The sequence below is a fragment of the Sphaerodactylus townsendi genome, linkage group LG02 (assembly GCF_021028975.2).
Source record: "Sphaerodactylus townsendi isolate TG3544 linkage group LG02, MPM_Stown_v2.3, whole genome shotgun sequence".
In the NCBI taxonomy this organism is placed as follows: Eukaryota; Metazoa; Chordata; class Lepidosauria; order Squamata; family Sphaerodactylidae; genus Sphaerodactylus; species Sphaerodactylus townsendi.
In genome coordinates, this window is record NC_059426.1 from 102775957 (window position 1) to 102798242 (window position 22286).

The following is a 22286-nucleotide window of genomic DNA, read 5'->3' on the forward strand; positions in this document are numbered from 1 at the left end:
GGGAGAATCAATGGGACTCTGTTATCCCTAAATATAACCTCTATGGTTATAAGACAGAAAGGAATGTGTTGGGGGTGGTGTCAAGTAAGCTAGAAAGTAGGGCAAGAACACCCCCCATGAAATCACTCTGGGTGGAGATGCCAAGCCCTATGTAGATATGTACCATTGTCCTCATGACCAAAACCAGGAGGCAGACATCAAGATGCAGAGAGACATAGTGGTAGTGATTAAAGGGAGAATGTTGTAATACTAGCTGTCAACTACCCTAAAATTGATTGGGCAATTATGTGCTTGTGTCATGCCATAGAAACAAGCTTTTTATACATCATAAATGATTTTGTACTAAAGCAGTTGGTCAGAGAGAAAACTAGAGGAACAGGGACTCTGGACTTGGTTCTGAGAAGGGCTTGGGACCTAGTGCAAGATATAAATGTTGTCTCACCAGCTGGGAATAGTGTCCACAATGCTGTCAAGTTAACACTCATGATACTCATTAATTTGTTCTAAAACTATCACCTTTTATTTGAAAAGGGGGGACTTCTTTAAAATGAGGTGATTAGTCAGAAGAACATTAAGATGGGGAATTGTTTGCAGAGAAGAGTTTGGATTTATACCCCCCTTTCTCTCCTGTAAGGAAACCAAGGGGCTTACATACTACCATCCCTTCCTCTTCCCAAAAGACACCTTGTGAGGTGAGTGAGACTGAGAGAGTTCTGAAGAACTGTGACTAGCCCAAGGTCACCCAGCAGGACTGAAGGAGTGGGGAAACCAGAGTCCACTGCTCATGTGGAGGAATGAGGAATCAAAGTTAGTTTTCCAGATTAGAGTCCAGCTGCTCTTAACCACTGCAACACACTGGCTCTCTCTTTTAAGTGTCAGATCCCTTCAGAGAAAGTATCAACAACACTAACAGGATGCCTACATGATTAACAGCTCAAGTCAAGGAAGCCATGCAAGAAGGCTTCTTTCAAACAATGCAACATTTCCTTGATCAAGGTGTATTGAAAGGAGCACAAGTTCTAGCAAACAAATGTTAATAGACAATATGGTGAACAAAGAGAATTTGAGCAGTGGATCCTCAAACTCATTAAGACAAACAATAAACATTTCTTCAAATACATCAAGAGCAGGAAACTGGATAGGGAGGCAGTTTTGCCTTTGGATGGCCAAAGAGTGAAAGGATTGCTAAGGAATATGGAAAGATGGCAGAGAAATTAAATTAAAGCCTTTGCATCTCTTGTAATTGAGGAAAATGTTGGGCACATATCCATGACAGAGCCACAATTTTAAAGAAGGGTGATGACTCATATCGAGGTGATAAGATGAAGTTCTATGACTACTAAGCATATTGAATACCCCAAAATCTGCTGGTCCAGATGGCATACATCCAAATGTTTTTAACTGAAATTTAAACTTGCTCTATTAACTAGTATATGTAACTTGCAACTAAAATCAGCATTTGTGTCAGATGACTGGAAAAGAGCAAATATCGCCCCAACTTTTAAAAAAGGGTTCCAGGGGGATCCAGGAAATTACAGGCTAGTTAGCCTACCATTTGTTCCAGGTAAATTAGGAGAAACTGTTATTCAAAAGAGAATTATTAACCACATAGAGGAACAAAGTCTGCAGAGGGAAAATCACCATAACTTCTGTAATGGAAAGTTCAGCCTCACTAACCTCTGGGCAACCACACAGCAAATGACATTTACAAGGATAAGTGCAAGGTGATGCATACTGGAACATAAAATCCTAATTTGAAGTATATGCTGATAGGGTACAAACAGATTTTGGGGCTACTAATGATAGCTCAATGAAAATGTCATCCCATAGTATTGCAGCAGTGAAAAAGGCCACTTCCATGGAAATTGATTAAAAATAAAACAGTCAGTATTGTAAAGCTCTTGTATATGTTGTATACCTCATTTGAAATGCTGTGTGCAGGTGTGGCTGCCATATCTCAAAAAGGGCATTGAACAACTGGGAAAAGTACAAAGGAGAGAAACCAAGATGGTTAGAGGGCATTTCTATGAGGAAAGACTGGGACTTTTCAGTCCAGAAAAAAGACAACCAAGGGAAGACATAAGAAGAAATTTCTAAAATAATGCAAGGAGTGGAGAAAGTGGCTAGAAGAAGCTTCCCCCCGCCAATGCTAGAACTTGGGGATACCCAGTGTAATTATTAGAAAATAGTTTCTGAACAAACAAAAGAAACTGTGAAATTCACTGCTAGGGGAGGTAGCAATGGCCACACGAATAGCCACATTTAAAGGAGATTAGAAAAAGAGAGCAGGACGAGGAGCAGCAGTTTGGATTTATACAGTGGTGTACTCTTGTGGAGATATGGGGTATCCCATGTCCTTGGGCAAATGCCATTTCATCACCAAGCACCCCACCAAGTGATGAAATGGTGTGCGCCCGAGCTGCCTGCCGTGGCGCCATGTCCCCCTTCCCAGTTCCCTGTAGGCCAGCTTCTGTCCTCCCCAGGCCCTGGGGAGAGCAGGAGACAACCTGCAGGGACATGGGGGCGGGCTCTGCGGCAGGTGGGGCCTTGCCCACCTGGGCTCCCTGCAGGCTGGCCTCTTATAAATCTTTTCTGTTCTTGATTTTCACTTCATTTTTTAATTATTCTTCACTATCTGATAGTTCTTTTATAGGTACTGATGGCAAAAATAAAAGTTGCAGGTAATCTCTAAAATTATGATCAGAATTTGAGGTCAAGAAAAATAAAGCACCTTTCCAAAGAAAGTGACCTATCTGCCAAGGAGTCCTCCTATGTAAACCCCAATAAAAAAGAATGCAGGCAGCATAAGCTCTTGCACAGCTCTCATGCTTGTCCACAAGGTTTTTGCAGGAGTCTGGCCAAACTGATCAGCAGTTCAGAATCAACCAACCTTGTAAAAGTCTCCATAACAAGACCCGGCAATCTTTCTCTGCATTTGTCATTGTATACGTGGCCCTTGGAGAAAGGGCCCTCACATGCAGCTGATTCCCCATCCCCGCATGTCAGTTATTAAAAAAAAATCAGGATCTCCCTTAACTTCTCTACTTTGATCTAAAACAGAGCATAAATATATTGATTTGCACAGGTGAACAGGCCTGAGGACATGGATATGTAAAAGACTGCAGTACTAAAATGAAGCAAGATTGAGAAAGCAGATGATAAGGGCCTCTAATTTATGATGTCTTAGTATTTCCTGTAAAAAAAGACTACAATGTCTGGAGGAGCATGTCCAAATACGAAAATGTGTTTTCTACAGTTTCTGCACAATAAGGGTAAACATTGACGTCTTATACAATGCAGTGCTTATAAATTATTTCTAATCAAGTAAATATGACAGCGTGGTAAGAGTAACATTCATCATAAATAAATCTAGGATAAATACCACAGGTATTCATGAAGATTAGATTAGGATTTTAAAGCACTGCAGTGAGGTGCTCATAGTGGTCAGAACTCATGTCAGTCTGTGACTTGGAAGGAAATGAATGAATTGGAACACCCATTATTTATCCTCTGGGAGATTAGATGTTCCCCATTACCAGACACTGAGGAATCCAAAATAAAGAAGACACGTATATCTATGCTGCTGTGTTCTCTCATCTGATACAGAGTACTGCCACTCTTTATTATCCAAGAGGAAACAAGTTGTACTTTAGAAGTAGCAAATCTGGAATGAAGTTAAGATGGGGCAGAGGACAGAAAAGATTCCCAAATTATTCAGCGTTAGTTTGTTTGAGGTACACTGTCACACAATGTTTGATTACCCTTATAATTTTTTCCAATTTTTTCCCAAACCACCTCTCCCACCAGATAAAAATAATTAGTGTATAAGCCCTTTAAAAACAGAGGGATACAGATGAAATTCTTGCAAACTTCACTGTATCCTTAGAATAGGCTTCAGTATCAATATATTGCATAAATGAAAATTATATTAATAACCAATAGTTCTCACTCCCCTTTGACTATTCTAAAATATTTGGTTTGAAAATGACAAGTGCACACCAGTAAGGTGAATCCTAAGCCATGCAAACCAGGGTTCTTGCAAGGAGGGATATCCATGCTTGGCATTGAGAGGAATAAGTGCTAACCTAGAAATCTTTTTCTGACCGAGAGTGAATCGGATGATTTTGCTTTGAGATGAGTCCCTGGGTGATGCACTGTACAAGAAGAAAGAAAAAAAAGTGGTAGATGTGAGTGAGCAAAGAAGAATAATTCACACACGCTGATGAAGGTTTTTGAAAAGAGGTTTATCGGGGTACTTGTGAAGAGAAAAAAAGAATTCTACTTGCACCAACATCCACATTTCAGATATGCGACCGTTTAAAATTTTTTAATCATTTCAGTCATAACAATAGAAACCCAGTATTCAGTAAATGTACTTCTGGTTTACTTTGCAGACAAGAAAAATCTCTTACTACACATTTCAAAATTGATAAAGAATTTAGTTTGCCAAAGCATGATTATTCTTAGCCTGATTCTTATGCACATTTCTGAAGTGGCAAAATTTCCACAGGATGTCAATTACTACATCAGTTGTCAATGATTTCAGTGATATAGTTTTCAATTACTCTTTCAGTTGACTTTCTTTTTCTTGGGTTAAATACCAGATCTTACCACATGAGGGAAAATAATAATAAAAACTCTGGCATGTAAAAGCAACGGCATATGAAAAAACATCAAGCAGTGTTTTAAATGTTACATTTATATTCAGTAAATATAATTTGCACATTTGAAATGTAGAAATAAAAGTTTAATTATCACGTTGATCTCAATTTTAAGACAGAAGAAGTAGGATCTAACTCTCCTAAAATACATTTGTAAAATAATTTGTAGCCTATAAACTAATTATTCAACAGGGTTATATCTATATTTTTAAAAACTATTGAAAACTTTGAGGTGATAAAAGTATTTTACTGATGGTCAGTTAATATATTTATGTCTCAGACTAGGATCTGGGAGACTAAGGTTCAAATCTCTACTCTCCTATGGAAATTTGATGTGACTTAGGGCTAATCATACACTTTCAGCTTAGCATATCAATCAAAGTTGTTGTGAGGAAAAAATGGAGAAGAGGAAGACATTGTAAGCAACTTTGGGTGACCGCTGAGGAGAAGTACAAAGTACATATTTAAAACAATTAAATTAAACACATACAAGCAGGGAGGAACGCCAATAAGAGTTGGTGAGGGAATGACAAACAAAATGAAACAAAATAAAATCTTCATCTGTGAAACAGAACAAGAGGGAGACAAATGAATCTCCCTGGGGAAGAACTTTCAGAGTTTTGGCACCGCAACTGAGAAGCCCCTGATTCAGGTTGTCACTTGTCTAGTTTTAGACAATGGGGAAACCCGAAGCAGGGTTTCTAAAGATGACTGGAGGGGCCACGCAGATTCATATGGAAGTAGAAGGTTCTTAAGGTATGCAAGGGCTTTAAAGTGACTTGAATTGGACCTGGAAGCAAATTGGTAGCCAGTGTATGTGAAACAAGATAGGATTGATATGGTTATTGTGATCTGCTCCAGTCACGGTTCTGGCCACAGAATTATAAACCAATTGGAGCTCTCAGATGCTTTTCAAGAGAAGCCCCTGAACTATATCACAGTTTTTGTGAGAATTTTTCATTTGCAAAAATAATTGTACCATATTCTGAAAATTATGTGTCCCACAACTCACTATATTCATCCAAAAGAGAAATATGGAAAACGCTGAAGTTTCATCAGCTCAAACATTAATTGGTTCATCTACTGGAAGCAGCACCCTTTACTAATTTTGGCACATAATCATTCTAGCATTACCCTTACTTTTTATAAATTACACTCCTGTTTTTTAAATTTCTGGCAATCAGAGAATATGACAGATTTTTTTAAAAAAAACTGAACTGAAGATAGCAGGTTGTGCAGGTTTAGTATTGACACATAAACTTGTGTAATGATGCATTTAAATTGCAAAGAGAAAGAAATGTTCAGGTGCAAGGGAGCTTTCTTGAAAATACACCAGTCCTTTACGAGCTGGGCAAATTCATATATCGAACTAGGGCTGCCATGCATAGCCTGATGACTTGCAGGACTGCAGAAGGACCAGAGGTAGCAGGAAAGTACAGACATTAAGGCTACAACATGTCATCAGAAATTTTTTAAAAAATTCTTCTGTCACTCTGAGTGACAGCAGAAAACAAAAGCTGAGGGTGATGGATCTGCTAGTGGGGTGATGATAGTGGTGGCAACCATTTTCATAGTTCAGTGACATCACACGGTATAGGATATGTGTCCTACATCTCCATTCTGCTGGTGGCAGAGCAGCAGTAGAACCATTACTATGGAAAAGGCACTGCACATCAGCAGAAAGTTTCTCCCTCAAAGCTGTATGATACAACCCCAAGGCTAGGTTATTCATTTGAATATTTATTTTCTGCTTTACTATCCAATGGAGATGCAAAGTAGTTTACCTCATTCTCCTTTCCTCCATCATATCCTCATGTGAACAACCATATAATGTACATTAGATTGAAACAGTTACATGCCCTAAGTAACTCAGCAAGATTCCACAGCAGAGTAGGAATTGAAACCTGGGTCTCCCAGCTTCTAGCTTGATATCTAACTATTGCCAAACAAGGAAAAAGATAAGAAAGAAAGATCACTGCATCTAAACAGGTCACATATCCATAAAATTTGAAAAAGATAATGAGTCAGTAAGGGAAGGTATAAATTTAACAAATTCAACACCATTAAAATATATATTAACAAAGCGTCCTTAAATAATTAACAACACACTAAATCATTATTCAACTGACTAACTAACATGTTTCGAGAAAGTTGCCATCATCAATGGAGAAAGATTTTTTCAGGAGAACTATATGCCCAATCTTATAAAAAGACAGGATAAGCATACGTATCCTGCTGATCAGTTAAAGCACTTCAGCACACCACTGCACAATTGGTACCTGATTTCAGGGAATTTAGTATCAACTGGGTGGACTCATTCCAAATACTTTGATTTATAAGAATCAATTATACACATGACCTCCTGTCAACAGAAATCATTTTCCCTGGAGAAAATGGCAACTTTGGAGTGTGGGTTCTATGACATTATATCCTGCTGAAATCCTTCCCTTCCTCAAATCCTGTCCTCCCCAAGTTCTAACTTGAAATCTTCAGGAATACTTCAGCCAGAAGGTGGCAATGCTAGGTCAGGTATTCAGATTTTTTTTATTTTTCTTCTTAGCTATAAACTTATATTTCCAGGTACAAAAGTATCCTCATAAGTTGCTATTTGGGCAGTCTGTGAATTTCCTAACATGGAAAAAAAGAAAATACTGGAAAAAGTAACCTACCTGGACTGCATTTCTGGTTGTGCTTTCAAGTGAAGAAGAGGAATTTGCTGGGCTTGTTGGCACTGCATCTGGGGTGAATTCAGCACCTGATGTGGTGGCTGTAGCTGCTGCTCCTGCAATCCAAGCTGGCACTGGGATAGAGGCCCTACTTGCTGGGGTGACGTGGGAGGTTGCTGGGATGGATGCTGCTGTGATTGCTGCTTGGGGGACTGCTGTTGCTGTTGCTTGTATCGCGACAGACTAAAGAAAAGGCCTAAGATGGCCTTTAAATTCCCATTCCTGATTTCTGCAAAGCAATTTTTAAAAAGGCATTTACATCAGCAACTAATTCATTTCAGCATGTTAGTAGAAATATATGTTTATTTCTGCCACTATTTGTAATTCTCTTGATCTCTATATCCCTTTAGGTTACAACAAATGTTCTACATAGGTAATTTATAAAACATTGGAGTTTGATGGAATATTTGGCATTAGAACTTTTTATATATGGAGTGGTGATAATCCAGGTGATTTTAACTACATACTAGTGATTGTTCCCAAAATGGGAATTGGACCATGCACACAGTTACTTGAAGTAAAGGTTTTGTCAGATGGATATTAGTTATCTGAACTGGGAACTAATGCTGGGGGGTAGGGCTGCAAGTCACTAGAAGGCCTAGAGATCTCCTAGGGTGGGATGAGGGAACACAAAATCTCCAGATGTTCCGGAACCTGAATTCCATCAGCCTCTGTCAGGCATGGCCAATTGGCCATGCTGGTGAAGAGTTGATGGGAAGTGATTCCTGAACATCTGGAAAGAAGCCCGCATCTATCTGAATTATCTTTGTTCTCCAGACAACAGAGATCTGCTCCCCTGGGGAAAAAATAGTTGCTTTGGAGGGTGATCTCTATGGTATTATACCCTGCTGAGGCCACTCCTCTTCCCAAAACCTGCTTATCGCAACATTCCCCTCACCCCCAAATCTCCAGGAATTTCCCAACCCTGGAAACCCTGCACAGTGAACTACTATGAAGCTTCATTTCATTATCACAGCAAATGCTTTCATGTTCCACAGCAGCACAATTGGGGAAAAAATGAAAAAGGAATTGCTTGGGAGCAGCCCAACAACTGGGAATTTTTTCCTTATCCCTTTAGAATACAATAACTTCTTAAGGAACCAATCTGGCCAATTTCCAGTAACCCATGCTTGTCATGTGCACCTATTTTAGTAACCAAAAAAAATGACAATACTAGCAAAAATCTCACATTTGTTAGGAAGCTATTTATTTTATTCATTTTTTTTCTGATTGATACATAACATTTGTTTTCCATTATGCCTGAGACTATACAGAACATTCCAATATTAAGGCTACCTGAATTCCATTACAAGATTCTGCCTTCTGGCTGCTTGATAAACTGGATCAATGTAAAGAAAATATACCGTATATACTCGCATATAAGTTGAATTTTTCAGCACATTTTTTGTGCTGAAAAAGCCCCCCTCGACTTATACGCGAGTCAGGTGTATTTCTAAAAATATTCTAGGATTTTTACTTTGTCATCCACCAGGGGGCGCAGTTTTTAGGCTAGCAGCGCCAAAATTTCAGGGATTTTTCAGGAGATTCTCCCAATGATACCACCCAAGTTTGGTAAAGTTTGGTTTGGGGGGCCCAAAGCTATGGACCCCCAAAGGGGATGCTCCATCCCCCCTTGTTTCCAATGGAAGCTAATAGTAGATGAAGCTACATTTTGAGGGTCCATAAATTTGGACCCCTTGAACTAAACTTCACCAAACCTGGGTGGTATCATCAGGATAATCTCTTGCTGATACCAGCCAGGTTTGATGATGTTTGGTTTAGGGGGTCCAAATTTATGGACCCCCAAAGGAGGTGCCCCATCCCCCATTGTTTCCAATGGGAACTAATAGTAGATGGGGTTACATTTTGAGGATCCATAACTTTGGACCCCCTGAACCAAACTTCACCAAACCCGAGTGGTATCATCAGGAGGGTCTCCTAAAGATACTCTGAAATGTTGGTACTGCTAACATAAACATTCCTCCCCTGACCAAAAATCCAGTTTTGAAGGATTTTAACTCTTGTGTTTTAGCTTGGTTGCTGGTTGAGCTGAGGTTTTTGTACTTTTAAAGTTATTGTTGAGACCATATTGTTTTTGTTGACCCTCTTTTCCACTTACACAGCTAGTTTACTGTTTTTCTTTGAAATAAATATTCAAAAACATTTAACCTACTGATGCCTCAATTAATGTAATTTTATTGTTATTTTTGAAGATTACCAGTAGTTGCTGCATTTCCCACCCTTGACTTATACGCGAGTCAATAAGTTTTCCCAGTTTTTTGTGGTAAAATTAGGTGCCTCGACTTATATGCGGGTCGACTTATACACGAGCATATACAGGGTAGATAAAACTGATACTTCACAACATTTAGATGTATGTCAGTGAAGGTTACGGGAAAGCCTTACTGGATTTTATAGGGTGCTGGTGTTAGACCTTAAAAAGCAAGCCATAAACTGTTTCAACTAAGCCCTGCAAATGCATTGCTCTCTCTCTCTCTTATCTCAGGAGATGGACTGAGGTAATTCACCTGGCACCTTGCCACTGGACTTTGTACACAGAGAGTACCTCTACGGCTCTGAGTTTTGCCGACTTGCACAGTCTGAATTACTTCCTGTTACCACTCCCTTCTGTCTTGTGTTTCTCTTTAAATACTTACATGTACTCTGAGTTTCAACAAAATGAGGGAATAACCCAGTCATTTTCATTTTGGCCACAACAACAACAGCAGCACTTTTTTAAAGCTAAGGAAAAAACTGCCAGATGTTCTAGGTTTTTAGACCAGTGAGGATAACTTTTTTCAGTGTAGTGCTTGGAAGCTTCCATACTGTGAGTTTTCTGTTTTCTTGGTTGCTTCAACTCCCTTTAGCTCCATTTTCTTTTATTAATCTACACTTTTTGTTTGAGGTACAAATCACTCAATTTTCAAATGGTAGCAAAGCTGCTGGGGAAAAAAAAGCAACCAAGAAGCTGAGTAAGAGAGGTTGTGTAAAGAAATAAATCAGTGACTTGCATGTGTGAATGGGCTATTGCAGATCAAAAATTTCCAGGTAAAACTTTCATATAACTGTATATCAATCACAAACCCAGTGCACTGGCTCCAATGCTACTTACATACTGGGAAGGCTTTCTTTATCAAAAGACTCCTTCAGTCAAAGGAAGAAGACTATACACTTAGCAGAACAAAATCACAGGTTCAAATCCAGTGCTATCCAATGGAGTTTGCAACCCATTCAGCTGTGGGTCAACACTTGATTTCTTTCAGTCACTCAGTTACTCAGTGATATAACAGTACATGTGAGTCATGGCATAATTAGCAGCAGTTGCTCAGCTTTAAAAAGAGTGATCTCTCATATAGAGAAAAATGGAAAATATCCTTGCATTTCTAAGCTCCTTTGTTTTCAGACCTTCGGGAATCAGATGGCAGAGAATCAATGACAGATTTAGTCTGTCTGCCACTTAGTGCTCTCACATTGAGCATAAATATAATCAGCCTAAGAGCAGAAAACAGCTAGGAACACCATACAATTATTGCATTGGAGTAAGAAACCAGTACACTTAGAGTCAGGAGATTTCGGTTGCTTTTTACTTCTAAAAAAGAAAACCTTTCCTAAGTCATCTGGGGATGATTTACTGATATGTTGATCATCCTTTTAAGCATTCTGGCAGCTGTCATGTACACTATTCACTATGATATTCAAGCAGTTGTATGAACTCAGAGAAAACAGCTTCTAGTGTCAAGGTAACCAAACTATCAACTAAAATTGTGTAACTTTCAGAGAACCAAACTCACAACCCATCCTACAAACAAATGGCACAGCAAAGAAAACCATCTCACCTGTCCTTGAAAATCCAACTGCTAACTCTGAGATAAAGGGAGAGGTAAGAAGAAATTTGAGAAACAGATTTAACTGCCATGTCATGATAGGGTTTGTTCCTGTTTCCTCTTGCAAGCACACAAGTGAAAGTAGGTGAACTTGGAACTAAGATTGGCATGCAAATACGTTCCAGTATCAATCCAATCAAGAATATCCCTCTATGTGTACAACTTCTGTGACGAAAACACAAACTTCTTCATTGACTTCACAATATCTGGTACGGATCCAAGTGTCCAACCCAACTGTGTGACAGAATGCTTACAGACCTTGGATCCAAGTCATAGTACTTTGCAGACAAAAAACATACAGAGTTTATTATGGCATGAAGGATCATATATATTTTGAGAGTGCTCAAAATACAGGAAAGGGGGACTGGGGACTTATTTTTTGATAAGTCCCCCCTTCCACCCCAATACTGCATACATTATAGGTCTGGGTGGTGAAGCATTTTACACAGTCTTGGGAACAGTCTGAGTGACTGAACTGAACAGCAAAATCAGCCTTCTTGTAGCTTACCCCTCATATGGGGAACAAACTAGCTCCTAGTACTTTTATTATTAAGTGAGAGTTCAAAAGGGTATACAAGAACAGGAGCAACAGTTCCTCAGAAAAACAGTATGTAAGAAAGGAAAGAGCAGGGATCAACTGTTCTACTGGACACTCCCATTAAAGGCAGAATTACGTGTTACATTTTCTAATGAGTTGGGTTGGGGTTTGCCTAACAACTCTCATTCCACTCAGTCAGGTGGCAGCAGCTGAGAGCTTCGTTTTGAAGTCATACAGAAGACTGATTCAGTTTTGGACTGAGGTGTAGGGAACAGGGGCTTCAGCCTCCCCCCACACTGTTTTCCCAACCTGAAACAAATGGGATAAACCATTCAGTAAGTCTCATGGCCTTTTCCCTGGAATGATGCTGCATTTTTGGTTGTTGCCTGGAATCAGAAGGATCCATTGGATACTCACCGTGAAGGGTCTTTCTACTGTAGGTAAGTGGGGCATCTTGTGTGGGTGTGATCTCGACCAATTGCAGAGAGGCAGGAAATGATGAAATTCTTTCATGTACTTCCTGTGAGGTCTTGGGGTCACCTTCTTCAGTACCCCCGCCTGGCATAGTAGTATAGCACTTAAGTAACAGGAACATATAACCAAAAACACGGAAGGAAAAACAACGGCTCGGCAATAACTAGGATCACTAGAACAGTGACAACAACAACGACAACCCTAAACGTTGAACAGTCTGAAAACATGAATTTAGTTGATAACTGAGAGAGTAACGAAACAAATGGAACTAGGGAGGCCAAGATGCCCCTTACCTACAGTAGAAAGACCCTTCACGGTGAGTATCCAATGGATCCTTCTACTGTAGGAGTGGGAGCATCTTATTAAGTTTTCGAGCAGTGTCCCGAATTCGATTAGGTTCATTAGTCCCTGATGATACTTTCCAGTACCCTTTGCCAAAGGCTGATTCTGCCGAGGCCAGGGACCGGAATTTTATAATGGCGTATGAAGGTGGAAATGGAAGACCAGGTGGCAGCTTTGCAGATGTCTTCCACCCGATGCATGATTCGGAAGAGCTGCGTTGAGTCATGGCATTGCGAGGCTGAGTGAGCTGTGACTCCCTGAGGGACCCGGTAAGTCAGAAGCTTTGTATGCTTCGCATATACAGGCTTTCAGGGTACTACTGATTGCTGCCTTGGACATTTCTGCTCCCAAGTTGGAAGGGCTAATGTTGATGAACCTCTCTCTGATTTCGTAACTCCTCTGTTCTTATCATGTATGCTTTTAAGGCCATTAGCGTCCAATGTGTGCCACACGATTTCTCTTTGGGATGAGAGGATGCGGCGCTGAAGTTGGGAACGTGACGATCTCCTGGCTGCGATGGAAGGGGAGTTAACCCGGAATGAAAGTTGGATCACAATGCGAAGACATACTCTATCCTTATGGAACCGCAGAATTTTGAGTTTATTGAAAGAGCGCTGAGAAGTTCAGCCACTCTTCTGGCCGATGTTATTGCAATTAAGAATAGCGTTTCATTCTTACCCATTTGATGTGTACAGTTTGAGAATGGGTTGAGCAGGGACCTAGTGAGTGCCGACAGGACAGCGTTCAGGCACCAAGAGGAACCTGTGGACTACACGCCAGGTTGGGACAATTTACCCTCTTAGGAAGTTCAGAGCGTCCGGATGTCTGGTGATGGGGTGTAAGCCCACGCAAGGGATAATGACAAGAGCTGCCAATTGTCTGCGTGGAGTGGAACACTTGAGTCCCATTAGGTAGCCTTGTTGCAGGAACTCCAGGATAACGGTGATGGATGGTTCAGTAGGAGGTCCATTCGTTCGCGATGGCACCACCTGGCATCAAACCTTCCATGAACGGTTGTAGATATTGACCGTCGACCTCGTCTGGCTGTTAAGATTGTAGATGTGACTTCTTCCGAGTACCCCTTTATCCTGAGGTTTGCCCGTTCAAGAGCCATCGCGGTCAGCTTGAACCAAGCGGGGATGTCGGGATGTATGATGGGAGCCCTCGTCAGGAAGTCGGAAGTGATTAGCAGAGTCAGTGGTTCTCACGATGGCCAGTTCCAGGATGGTGGTGAACCAGGGTCTCCCTGGGCCATCTAGGGAGCTACAAGGATCACCAAAGAGCCACCAATGCAGGAGCCGAGGGATCAAGAGGAAAGGAGAATGCATAGAAGATTTGGAATATATATGTCGGCGTTCAAGTCGTTGCTACTGCCTGTGGATGGTAGTGTGGTCATGAACTGGAAGTTGATGGTTCTTCTGAGAGGCGAACAGGTCTACCTCCGGAGTGCGAGAAGGTGTTGCATATCTTGAAGAAGACCCGTGGATCAAATTAAGCCATTGGTTTCGCACAGATTCTGTCTGCTGAGCCAATCCGCCTCTAGATTCTGGACTCCTCTGATGTGTAGGGCTTCTAGCGACAAGTTCTCCTCTGACCCCATCGGTTTTATTTGCTTCGAGTGGAGCCTTGCTGATCTGGAGCTCTGGTTGTTGATGTACATCTTCGGCTTAACATTGTCTGTTCTTATGATGACATGTTGGTGACGAATTTGTGGCGGAAATGTTGAAGGGCAAGGAGAGTCGCTTCGAGTTTCCAACACATTGATGTGGAGCCGATTTGTGATTCTTCGGAGACCAAGTTCCCTGGACATACATTTGACTGGTGTGGTCCCCAGCCCTGAAGGCGGCTGGTGTCTGTGAAAGACTTGAGCTCGATGAGCATGTAGATAACATTTTCCCGTCTGAGGTTGGGCCGATTCGTCCACCAGAAGAAGGCTGGGAGGCGGACTCTGGGGGTATGGTCAATTTTCTGTCTTTCTTGGCAATAATGTCCAGCTGGTATGCACGGAGGAATCGTTGGGCGGTCACCGCGGAAAACGCCCACTGGGTCAGGTGGAATTACTGAGATGAAGGTTCCAGACTTGCCAGTTTTAGCAAAGAGACGATCTTCTGTTGGACATGACTAGTAATGTCGTTTCCTGATTCTTTCTACCTTCTCTTCTGGTATGAAAAGAGTCTTGTACGTGTCCAGCACTGCGCTAGGTGTTCTTGTGGAGAGGAATGAAAAGAGCTTTCTTCTGTTTTACGATAAAGCCATGCTGTGCTAGGAGTTTCTTGAACTACCTTTGATGTCGGCGATGGCAGAGGGGCCGGGCGTGAAGCGAATCAACAGATGCGATAGAGGTAGGGGGGGGTAGGCGTGTATCCCCTGTTCCCTCAACATGATGACTGGAGCCAATAGTACGCCTTGGAGAAGGTTCAGGGGCCGTGGCTAGTCGAATGGCAACGTCTTGAATTGATAATGTTGATCCTGTATGGCGAATCTCAGGTACTTTCTGTGAGAGTTGTGAACAGGGATGTGCAAATAAGCTTCGGTCAGATCTAATGAAGTCAGCAGATCTTGATGGTGAAGAGTTGCCGTGATAGACCGAAGGGTTTCCATCCTGAATTTGGGGACCCGAATGAATTTGTTGATGCGCTTCAGGTTGAGGATTGCTCTCCAGTCCCCATTTCTTTTGGGGACTGTAAAGAAATGTGAATATGTCCTGAAACGTTCCGCCGTGGTACAAGTTCGATGGCTTGGATCTTGGTTAGGTGGGGAAACGCCTCCAGAGTTCTACTGCTGGCTTTGGCCAGATCCTTTGAGAGCGTGAAATAGACAGGTGGTGATGTGGAATAGCGTTGAATTCTATCCCACATAACCTGTAAAGGAATGACTTCCTTTGTCCACCTGTCCACGTGGTTTCCCTGCCAACGGTGCTGAAAGTGTTGGAGAGCTGACCTCCCACGGGATGCTTTGATCGTCATTGCTTGTTCTTATTGGAGTTGAAGGACTTGCCCGGCTTGTTGTATTGTTTGAAGGACTGTTTGTAGTTCGAAAGGAATGTTGATTCTGCCAGTGTGGTCTTTGCCCGTCTCGTTGCGTCTTGAGGGTAAGGATTTAATGGGACGGAAAGGTAAACTTGCTGTTGGAAGAAGGACCTGTCGGGTGCGGACGAATTTTGGCATCGTCTTTTTGTTGTCCTTGGTTTGGACAAGGACTTAGTCCAATTCTTTGCCAAATAGGGCCCCTCCATAGTATGAATAACCAGCCTACGTGTTTTAGATTGTATGTCCCTAAGCTTGCCATGGCCGAATCCAGGCGTTGCGTCTTGCTATCATGTTAGAGGCTAAGGATCTCACTACCAGTGACATGGCGTCGAAGGTGGCATCTGCTATGAAGGAATTGTGAAAGGACCCTTTAGATGCCTTCTCTGATCTGCCTACCCAGGCTGGAATCATCTCAGGAGGCGTTTGAGCCACACCTCATGGAGGCTCTGGCCACTGTGGAGGGGCAGAGTTTGATGGCTGCCGCCAACCACTCATGGGATCTCTGGCTGCTTCAGACCTCCTATCAAAGCTGGTTCTTGATATTGCCCTCCCCTCTTTGGCTACCAGTGCCCGGAATGTAGGGCCGGACACAGGGCATCAACTGGAGGATTCTGAGGAGGGCGTGCAAGAAACTGCTGAGGCATCAGATATTTTTTCTTAAGAGTGGGGCAGAAGAAGCCCTTGTGGGCAGTGGGATTAGGCCATTCCCTATGAATCCACTTTTAACAAAGCATTCCAGGAACAGGGGAAATACTTGTCGCCCTCCTATCAGCTGAGGAAGTAGGATGATGTGCCTTTGGATAGCCCTTGATTGGCATTTGGGCGTTAATGGAAGGCTGGGAATTTGTTCTTCAGCGTCCTCAGAGTCGCGCAATAAATCAGAAGCGAGGAGGAATAGTTTTGAAATTAAAGTTGGATTTCTTCCAGTTTAAAGAACTGTATGGATTGTTCTACAGCTGGCTCAGGGTTTCCTCTGTGTCAGAGAATTTTTCTCCCCCATCAGAGCCGTCTAAACTGGATAATTCTTCTTCCTCCTCATTAGGTAGGGCTAAGGGGTCCTTCTCTGTAGGAGCCGAGGAGTCCTCGGTGGGGACTCTTGGGGATCTATCCGGACCGAGTAGAGGAAGGGCATTAAGCTGTTCTTTGATCTCTTGCATCAAGAGCTTTGTCTATCTCCCTTCTAAGGAACTCAGCGAAAACTGCGGTAGCGTTCATCCAGGAGGAGGCTGAGTTAACTGCCCAGTGTTAGAATCTCCCCGTTCAGGATCATGTGGGTCTTGCCTGTTAGGGGCACAGGGAAGAACCAGTTGATGCGAGAGGCCGAGGTGTAGCACGACTGCTCCGAGGCCTGGGAAGGCGGAGTCGGCTATGGAAGTCTCCGGTTAAGGAAGCACCCTGGGAAGAAGCTAGACTCCCGGCCCGTTTTAGTCTTTCTTTTTTTTTCTTGGCCGAGGTTGGAATGATTTCATGCTTTCGGAGGCACCAGATTTTCCGGCGGCTGCGTTCTGCGGCGTCCGTTTGATGGAGCTTCTCCCCCCTTCTTTATGGCCGCCTGACTGCGGTAATGCGCTCAGCAGCGGGCTTTTAACAAAGGTTTAGCGTTCAGGCGAAAAGTTCAGCGTCCATGATTAACTGTCTATTTGCCAACGTTCTATTTGCCAAGGGGTAGAGGGTGGGTGGGAAGGAAAGCGGTTGCTTTCAGCGGCGGCTAGACTACTCTTCCCCAAGCCGGATCGCGCTTACTCATCCCTCTAAGGACTTCAGACAAACACAGACTGACACAAACAGACTACGAATAGGGTTTTTTTTTTGCCAGAGCCAAAAAACGCGTCTGCTCTCTGCAGAGGCAGGAAAATACTGAAGAAGGTGACCCCAAGACCTCACAGGAAGTACATGGAAGAATTTCATCATTTCCTGCCTCTCTGCAATTGGTCGAGATCACACCCACACAAGATGCCCCACTCCTACAGTAGAAGGGGAGAGTTCCCTTGTAAAAGAGTGAGCATCCTATTTATCGCTTGGTCCTCTTGCTCCATTAGTTTTATTACTCATGAAATTACCACTGCATGTTTTCATTTTTCCAAGCAAAGACACTGCCAATACAAAATTTCTCAAGGCAAAATAAAATATGTAATGAATGGAGACTTACCTTCTGCTGACAGTCCCTGTATGTTTATTCCTTTGGCAGCCAAAAAACTCAGGCAAGCATCTATGTTTTCAATCTAAAAAAAGAAAAGAAACAAAATGACTAAATAAAAAGAAATGTACTGCAATACTATTTTGACCATTCTACACTGATTCATTCATTAGGCTTTAATACCTAGGTGACCTGGGAAGCTCATTGTTCCTTGAATACATATTGCCCTCCAACAATGAATAGAAATGACATTATTCTAAGACATTATTCTAAACTCCCCACAATTGCAGACTACGATTGCAAATGGGACCAAATATTGCCAAATACTGTAAAACACTAGTCAAGCATTTTAAGGCACTAACTTAATTAGAATTTTTTAAAAAAAACTTTAATAATCAACAGTCTTAATTCTTATGCTAATTAGACAAAGCAAAATAGTTAAGTGTTGTTTTGAAACAACAAACATAACATTGATGAAAACTATAAGAAACTGTAACTTTCAGTAATGTTACACAAGATGCTCATAATTGTGAATGATTAACTGTGTACCATACATAAAACAGTATTCTTGGCAAAAAAAGAGAGAATATTTGTGGTCAAATAATATGCAGTTAATTGACATCTGAATGGTCAGTTGTTCATCATACCAACCTACAGCAGAAATCACTTTTCAGACTGCTGTATGCTATATTCTTTGGCTTCTTTGCGATGGCTTCCAAAACAGTTTTGTTTTGTTGTTTTTAAACTTACCTCCATACTCCCCCAAACAGCCAGAGACTTGGCTCCTGGGATTCTATACCTTCTTTCTGCTTCTAGTTCTTGTTGTCGTGGGGCAGTTTTCCACTGTGCAGCACACATTCCTTTGGAGCTAGGTACTTCTGCACATAGAAAACTAAAATCTTTCAAGGAGCTCAAAAGCAACTAGCATGAGAGGAATGTGTTCCACAATCAAGGGCCACTGTTGCAATGGACAAATAGAAGCTCAAACAGAAGCAACTTATAGAATCCAAAACATACTGATTTATCAAGGAAACAGAAATGGTAAGTGCCCTCAGTAAGTATGGACAATTAAGGCACATGTTGTATAGACACATTTACCCAGTACTTTTTGCACTGATGTAAAAGGGACTGGGCTCCTCAGGTGGTCTAACCAATCTATATCATGACAGCAAATCTATTTTTCAGGCTATTTTGCTGAACCCTATAGGAAGCCTCTTTGCAAAATGGATTCCCACTCCCAATTAAAATCTTTTTACTGAGTGCTAAAAATAAATGTAGGGAACTACATATGCTTAATGTAGGAAAGTCACATTTACTCTTCAGAAAGACAGCTGACATGAATTTCCAGTCATGTAGGCAGTAAAATTCAGTTAAGAAAACTAGATACCTCAGCTGGAATCTGAAGCATGTTTACACACAAAACTCTTAAGATGTTATAAATAGCAGCAGATTCTACTGTTACACTCGGTCTCCTATATGACCAAGGGAAATAAACAGAAACATGTAGTTTCAGATGATCGTGTAAGCTAGGGATTCCCAAAGTGGGCAGTAGTGCCCCCCTGGGAGCAGTGGAAACATCAAAGGGGACAGTGAGGAAAGTGAAAGTATCTGTAGTTATCTACAACCCATTTGTTAGTTATGAATCAGTGACAGTTGGTGTATTAGTAAGAGGGCTCAACATAAGTTCCTACAGTTTGATGAACAGTGGCTAGTTTGACCGCATGCCCATTTTTTTGTGATGCTGAAAGATGCCATTTCCATATTAAAGTGCAAGCAGAATTGAAACGAGGACTTCACACAGCATTGCATTGCCATTAAAAGTATGGCAATACTTGCCTTTCAAGGGCAAGATCCTACTATTCAAAACCTTTACTGAAACACCACCATATTTGGATAAGGAGGTTTAGAGCAGGGTGTCATCAAAACATTGATGACAACCAACCCCATGCACCATCTGTCCTAAGGGTTCTAAATAGGGATTGAAAAGCATGGGAGATAGAATTGTGTCCAGTGAAAATCCACAGAATAGCTCCCACACTGATGATAAATTGCCAATGGCAACTTGCCAATGGCAACTTTTTGCGTCCAGTCTATGAAGAATGGTTTGAGTTAGACCAAAGAATGAGTTAACCAAGATTATCTGGAGCTAGTGTGCTACTGCTCTCTCAATCACTCTGCCTAGAAAAGGCAGATTATAGACTGGTTGATAACAGGCCACATCATTTTTCTGTAAGGATGGTTTTTAACTTACCAGGCAGACAACTGCCTTTGTGAGAAGTACAGGGAAGATGCTCTGAGTTTGTGATTGATTTATGACAGACCTCAGGGGCTTATTGAAGTAGTCCATACATGATGTTAGCAGTTAGGCTAGGCAATGATCTAGGACACAAGCAGTGGCCTCCACAGATCCCAGGATTTTGTCAATTCATCATAGCAACTGGGTCAAAATGATACATAAACCATCCAGAATAATGTATTAGACATTTCTTCTGACTGACCTATGTTACAATGTACAATGGCATAATATCTGTTTCTGAGATCATAAAGGCTCGGATTTCAGAGCAACTAGATGCGGAACTACCTGAAAAAGATAGGATGGTCATGACCTAGCTGAAGCAGAGAAATAATATTTCTTTTCTACTTTCACTATCACTTCATAGGTCTCCCAAGCGTGGTGCAGTAGTTAGGAGCTATGGACTCTAATCTGGAGAACCAGGTTTGTGTCCCACTCCTCCACATGAGTGCAGGACTCTTATCTGGTGAACTGGATTTTTTGCCCATTCCTACACATGAAGCTTGCTGGGTGACCTTGGGCTAGTCACACTCTTGATCTGGTGTTTGGTTTTGGGCAGGAAGATCTGAAGGTGGGTGGATTGAAGAAAGTCTCCTTGAGATCATTACTTGCTGAGGTTTAGATTTACAGGGGTATCAAAACTCCAAGGTTGGGGGAGGATTGATGAAGATAACCTGGCCCATAGCCTGCAGGATCCAATAGGTTTTCAGATGGAATTGGGTTTTTTTTTCTGCTGATATAGTTGTTGTACCCGTTGATGCCCTGGTTGACTTCTGAAATGGAGAAATGACTTGGGCAATTGACACAATTGAACCTAGGTGCCCTCTCAAGTCAGAGAGCCCTGGGGCAGTCCATTGGTTTACTGAGTGGCTGCAAACAATGAAAAGACAGGAGAGATGGCTAGAGCCATGCTGAATAAAGTCTTGGGATGAATCTGACAAGGCTTGGCCTAGAGCTCATTTGACAGCCTACTTTATGGTGGCAGGAAACCCATGCTTTCCCACCACCATTTCATCCACACAGTGTAGACCTACAAAATTCTTCTAGGTAGTCAGAGGCCTATTAGGTTCTGGCCAGCAGAGAAGGTGGACTCCTTTGCAGCCCACTGCAATTATTTCACTAAGCACTTTGCAGATAAAATCTCTTTCATCCATTCCAACTTCAAGTCGTTATTTCTTTATTTATTTATTTATACTTTGGGCTTCTATACCGCCCCATCCCCGAAGGGCTCTGGGCAGTGTACAACATATAATAAATACAATCATAAAATCATCATAAATTGGCTAAAACTTATAAAAGCAGCAGAGGCTATCTAAACATTAGCACTTAAAATAAAGCATGAATATAAGCATGGGTGGCGCCCGATAACCTAATATCAAATCCTTCCCCCAAGGGAGGAACGGCAGAGCTCATCAGATGTTATAGGCCCAGATGTAGGAGCCAGAAGAAGTGGGGGGCACTATCAGCGGCTGGTTCCTCCAAAGGCCCGGCGGAACAGCTCTGTCTTACAGGCCCTGTGGAACTCACCAAGGTCCCGCAGGGCCCGGACAGCTGGTGGGAGAGCGTTCCACCAGGCCGGGCCTGTGTGGAGGCCAGCCGCATCATCGAGGGGCCGGGGACCACTAGTAAGTTGGCCTCTGCTGAACGAAGAGGCCGTGTGGGAACATATGGGGTGATGCGGTCTCGAAGATAGCAGCGACAGGATCCAGTGGTCACAGGGTAAAAGTATGCCTGGTTCTGTGGGATACCTTTCAGCTTGTGCAGTCTTAGGGTATGAACAAGATTCTGAGAACTTTGAGACATACCACCTGTTTATACAACCCTTGCTGCTCCTGGCAGCTTAAATCTACATGGAGGGCTGATGGACTGGATCCCAGAGACAGTAGATGCCTCCCTGTGAGATGAGGTGGTTGCTCTTGACTTGAAGTGGAAAGTGCATCCACTCTTAAAGAACCTCATCTGGACACAAGTGAGTTGAATAACTACCATTCCGGCTCAAATGTACAATACTGAACAAGTGGTGGATGGGCAAATTCAGACATTCCTGAATGAAACAGATTGTTTAGGCTTTGAGTGTCTGATTTCAGATCCCGTTATGGGACTGAAAAAGCCTTGGTAGCCCTAGTAGATGACTTATACTGGAAAATGTAGAGGGCAAGTTCAACTCTATTCAGTTCTTTTCTTATGGTACCAACAGATTCC

General features: G+C 42.1%; 1 protein-coding gene across 5 annotated transcripts in view; it reads right to left on the bottom strand.

The window, feature by feature from the left end:
* NAV2 (neuron navigator 2) overlaps positions 1-22286 on the bottom strand; it is a 325098-nt gene that overhangs the window by 178479 nt on the left and 124333 nt on the right. For 3 of the 5 annotated variants that reach the window (XM_048486861.1, XM_048486865.1, XM_048486864.1), the window contains exons 4-6: positions 17804-17876; positions 7331-7616; positions 4086-4154 (exon numbers count right to left, since the gene is read on the bottom strand). In XM_048486861.1, the coding sequence (XP_048342818.1) occupies positions 4086-4154; positions 7331-7616; positions 17804-17876 (428 nt within the window). The remainder of the gene's footprint in view (positions 1-4085; positions 4155-7330; positions 7617-17803; positions 17877-22286) is intronic. The other 2 variants (XM_048486863.1, XM_048486862.1) reach the window with 1 other exon arrangement.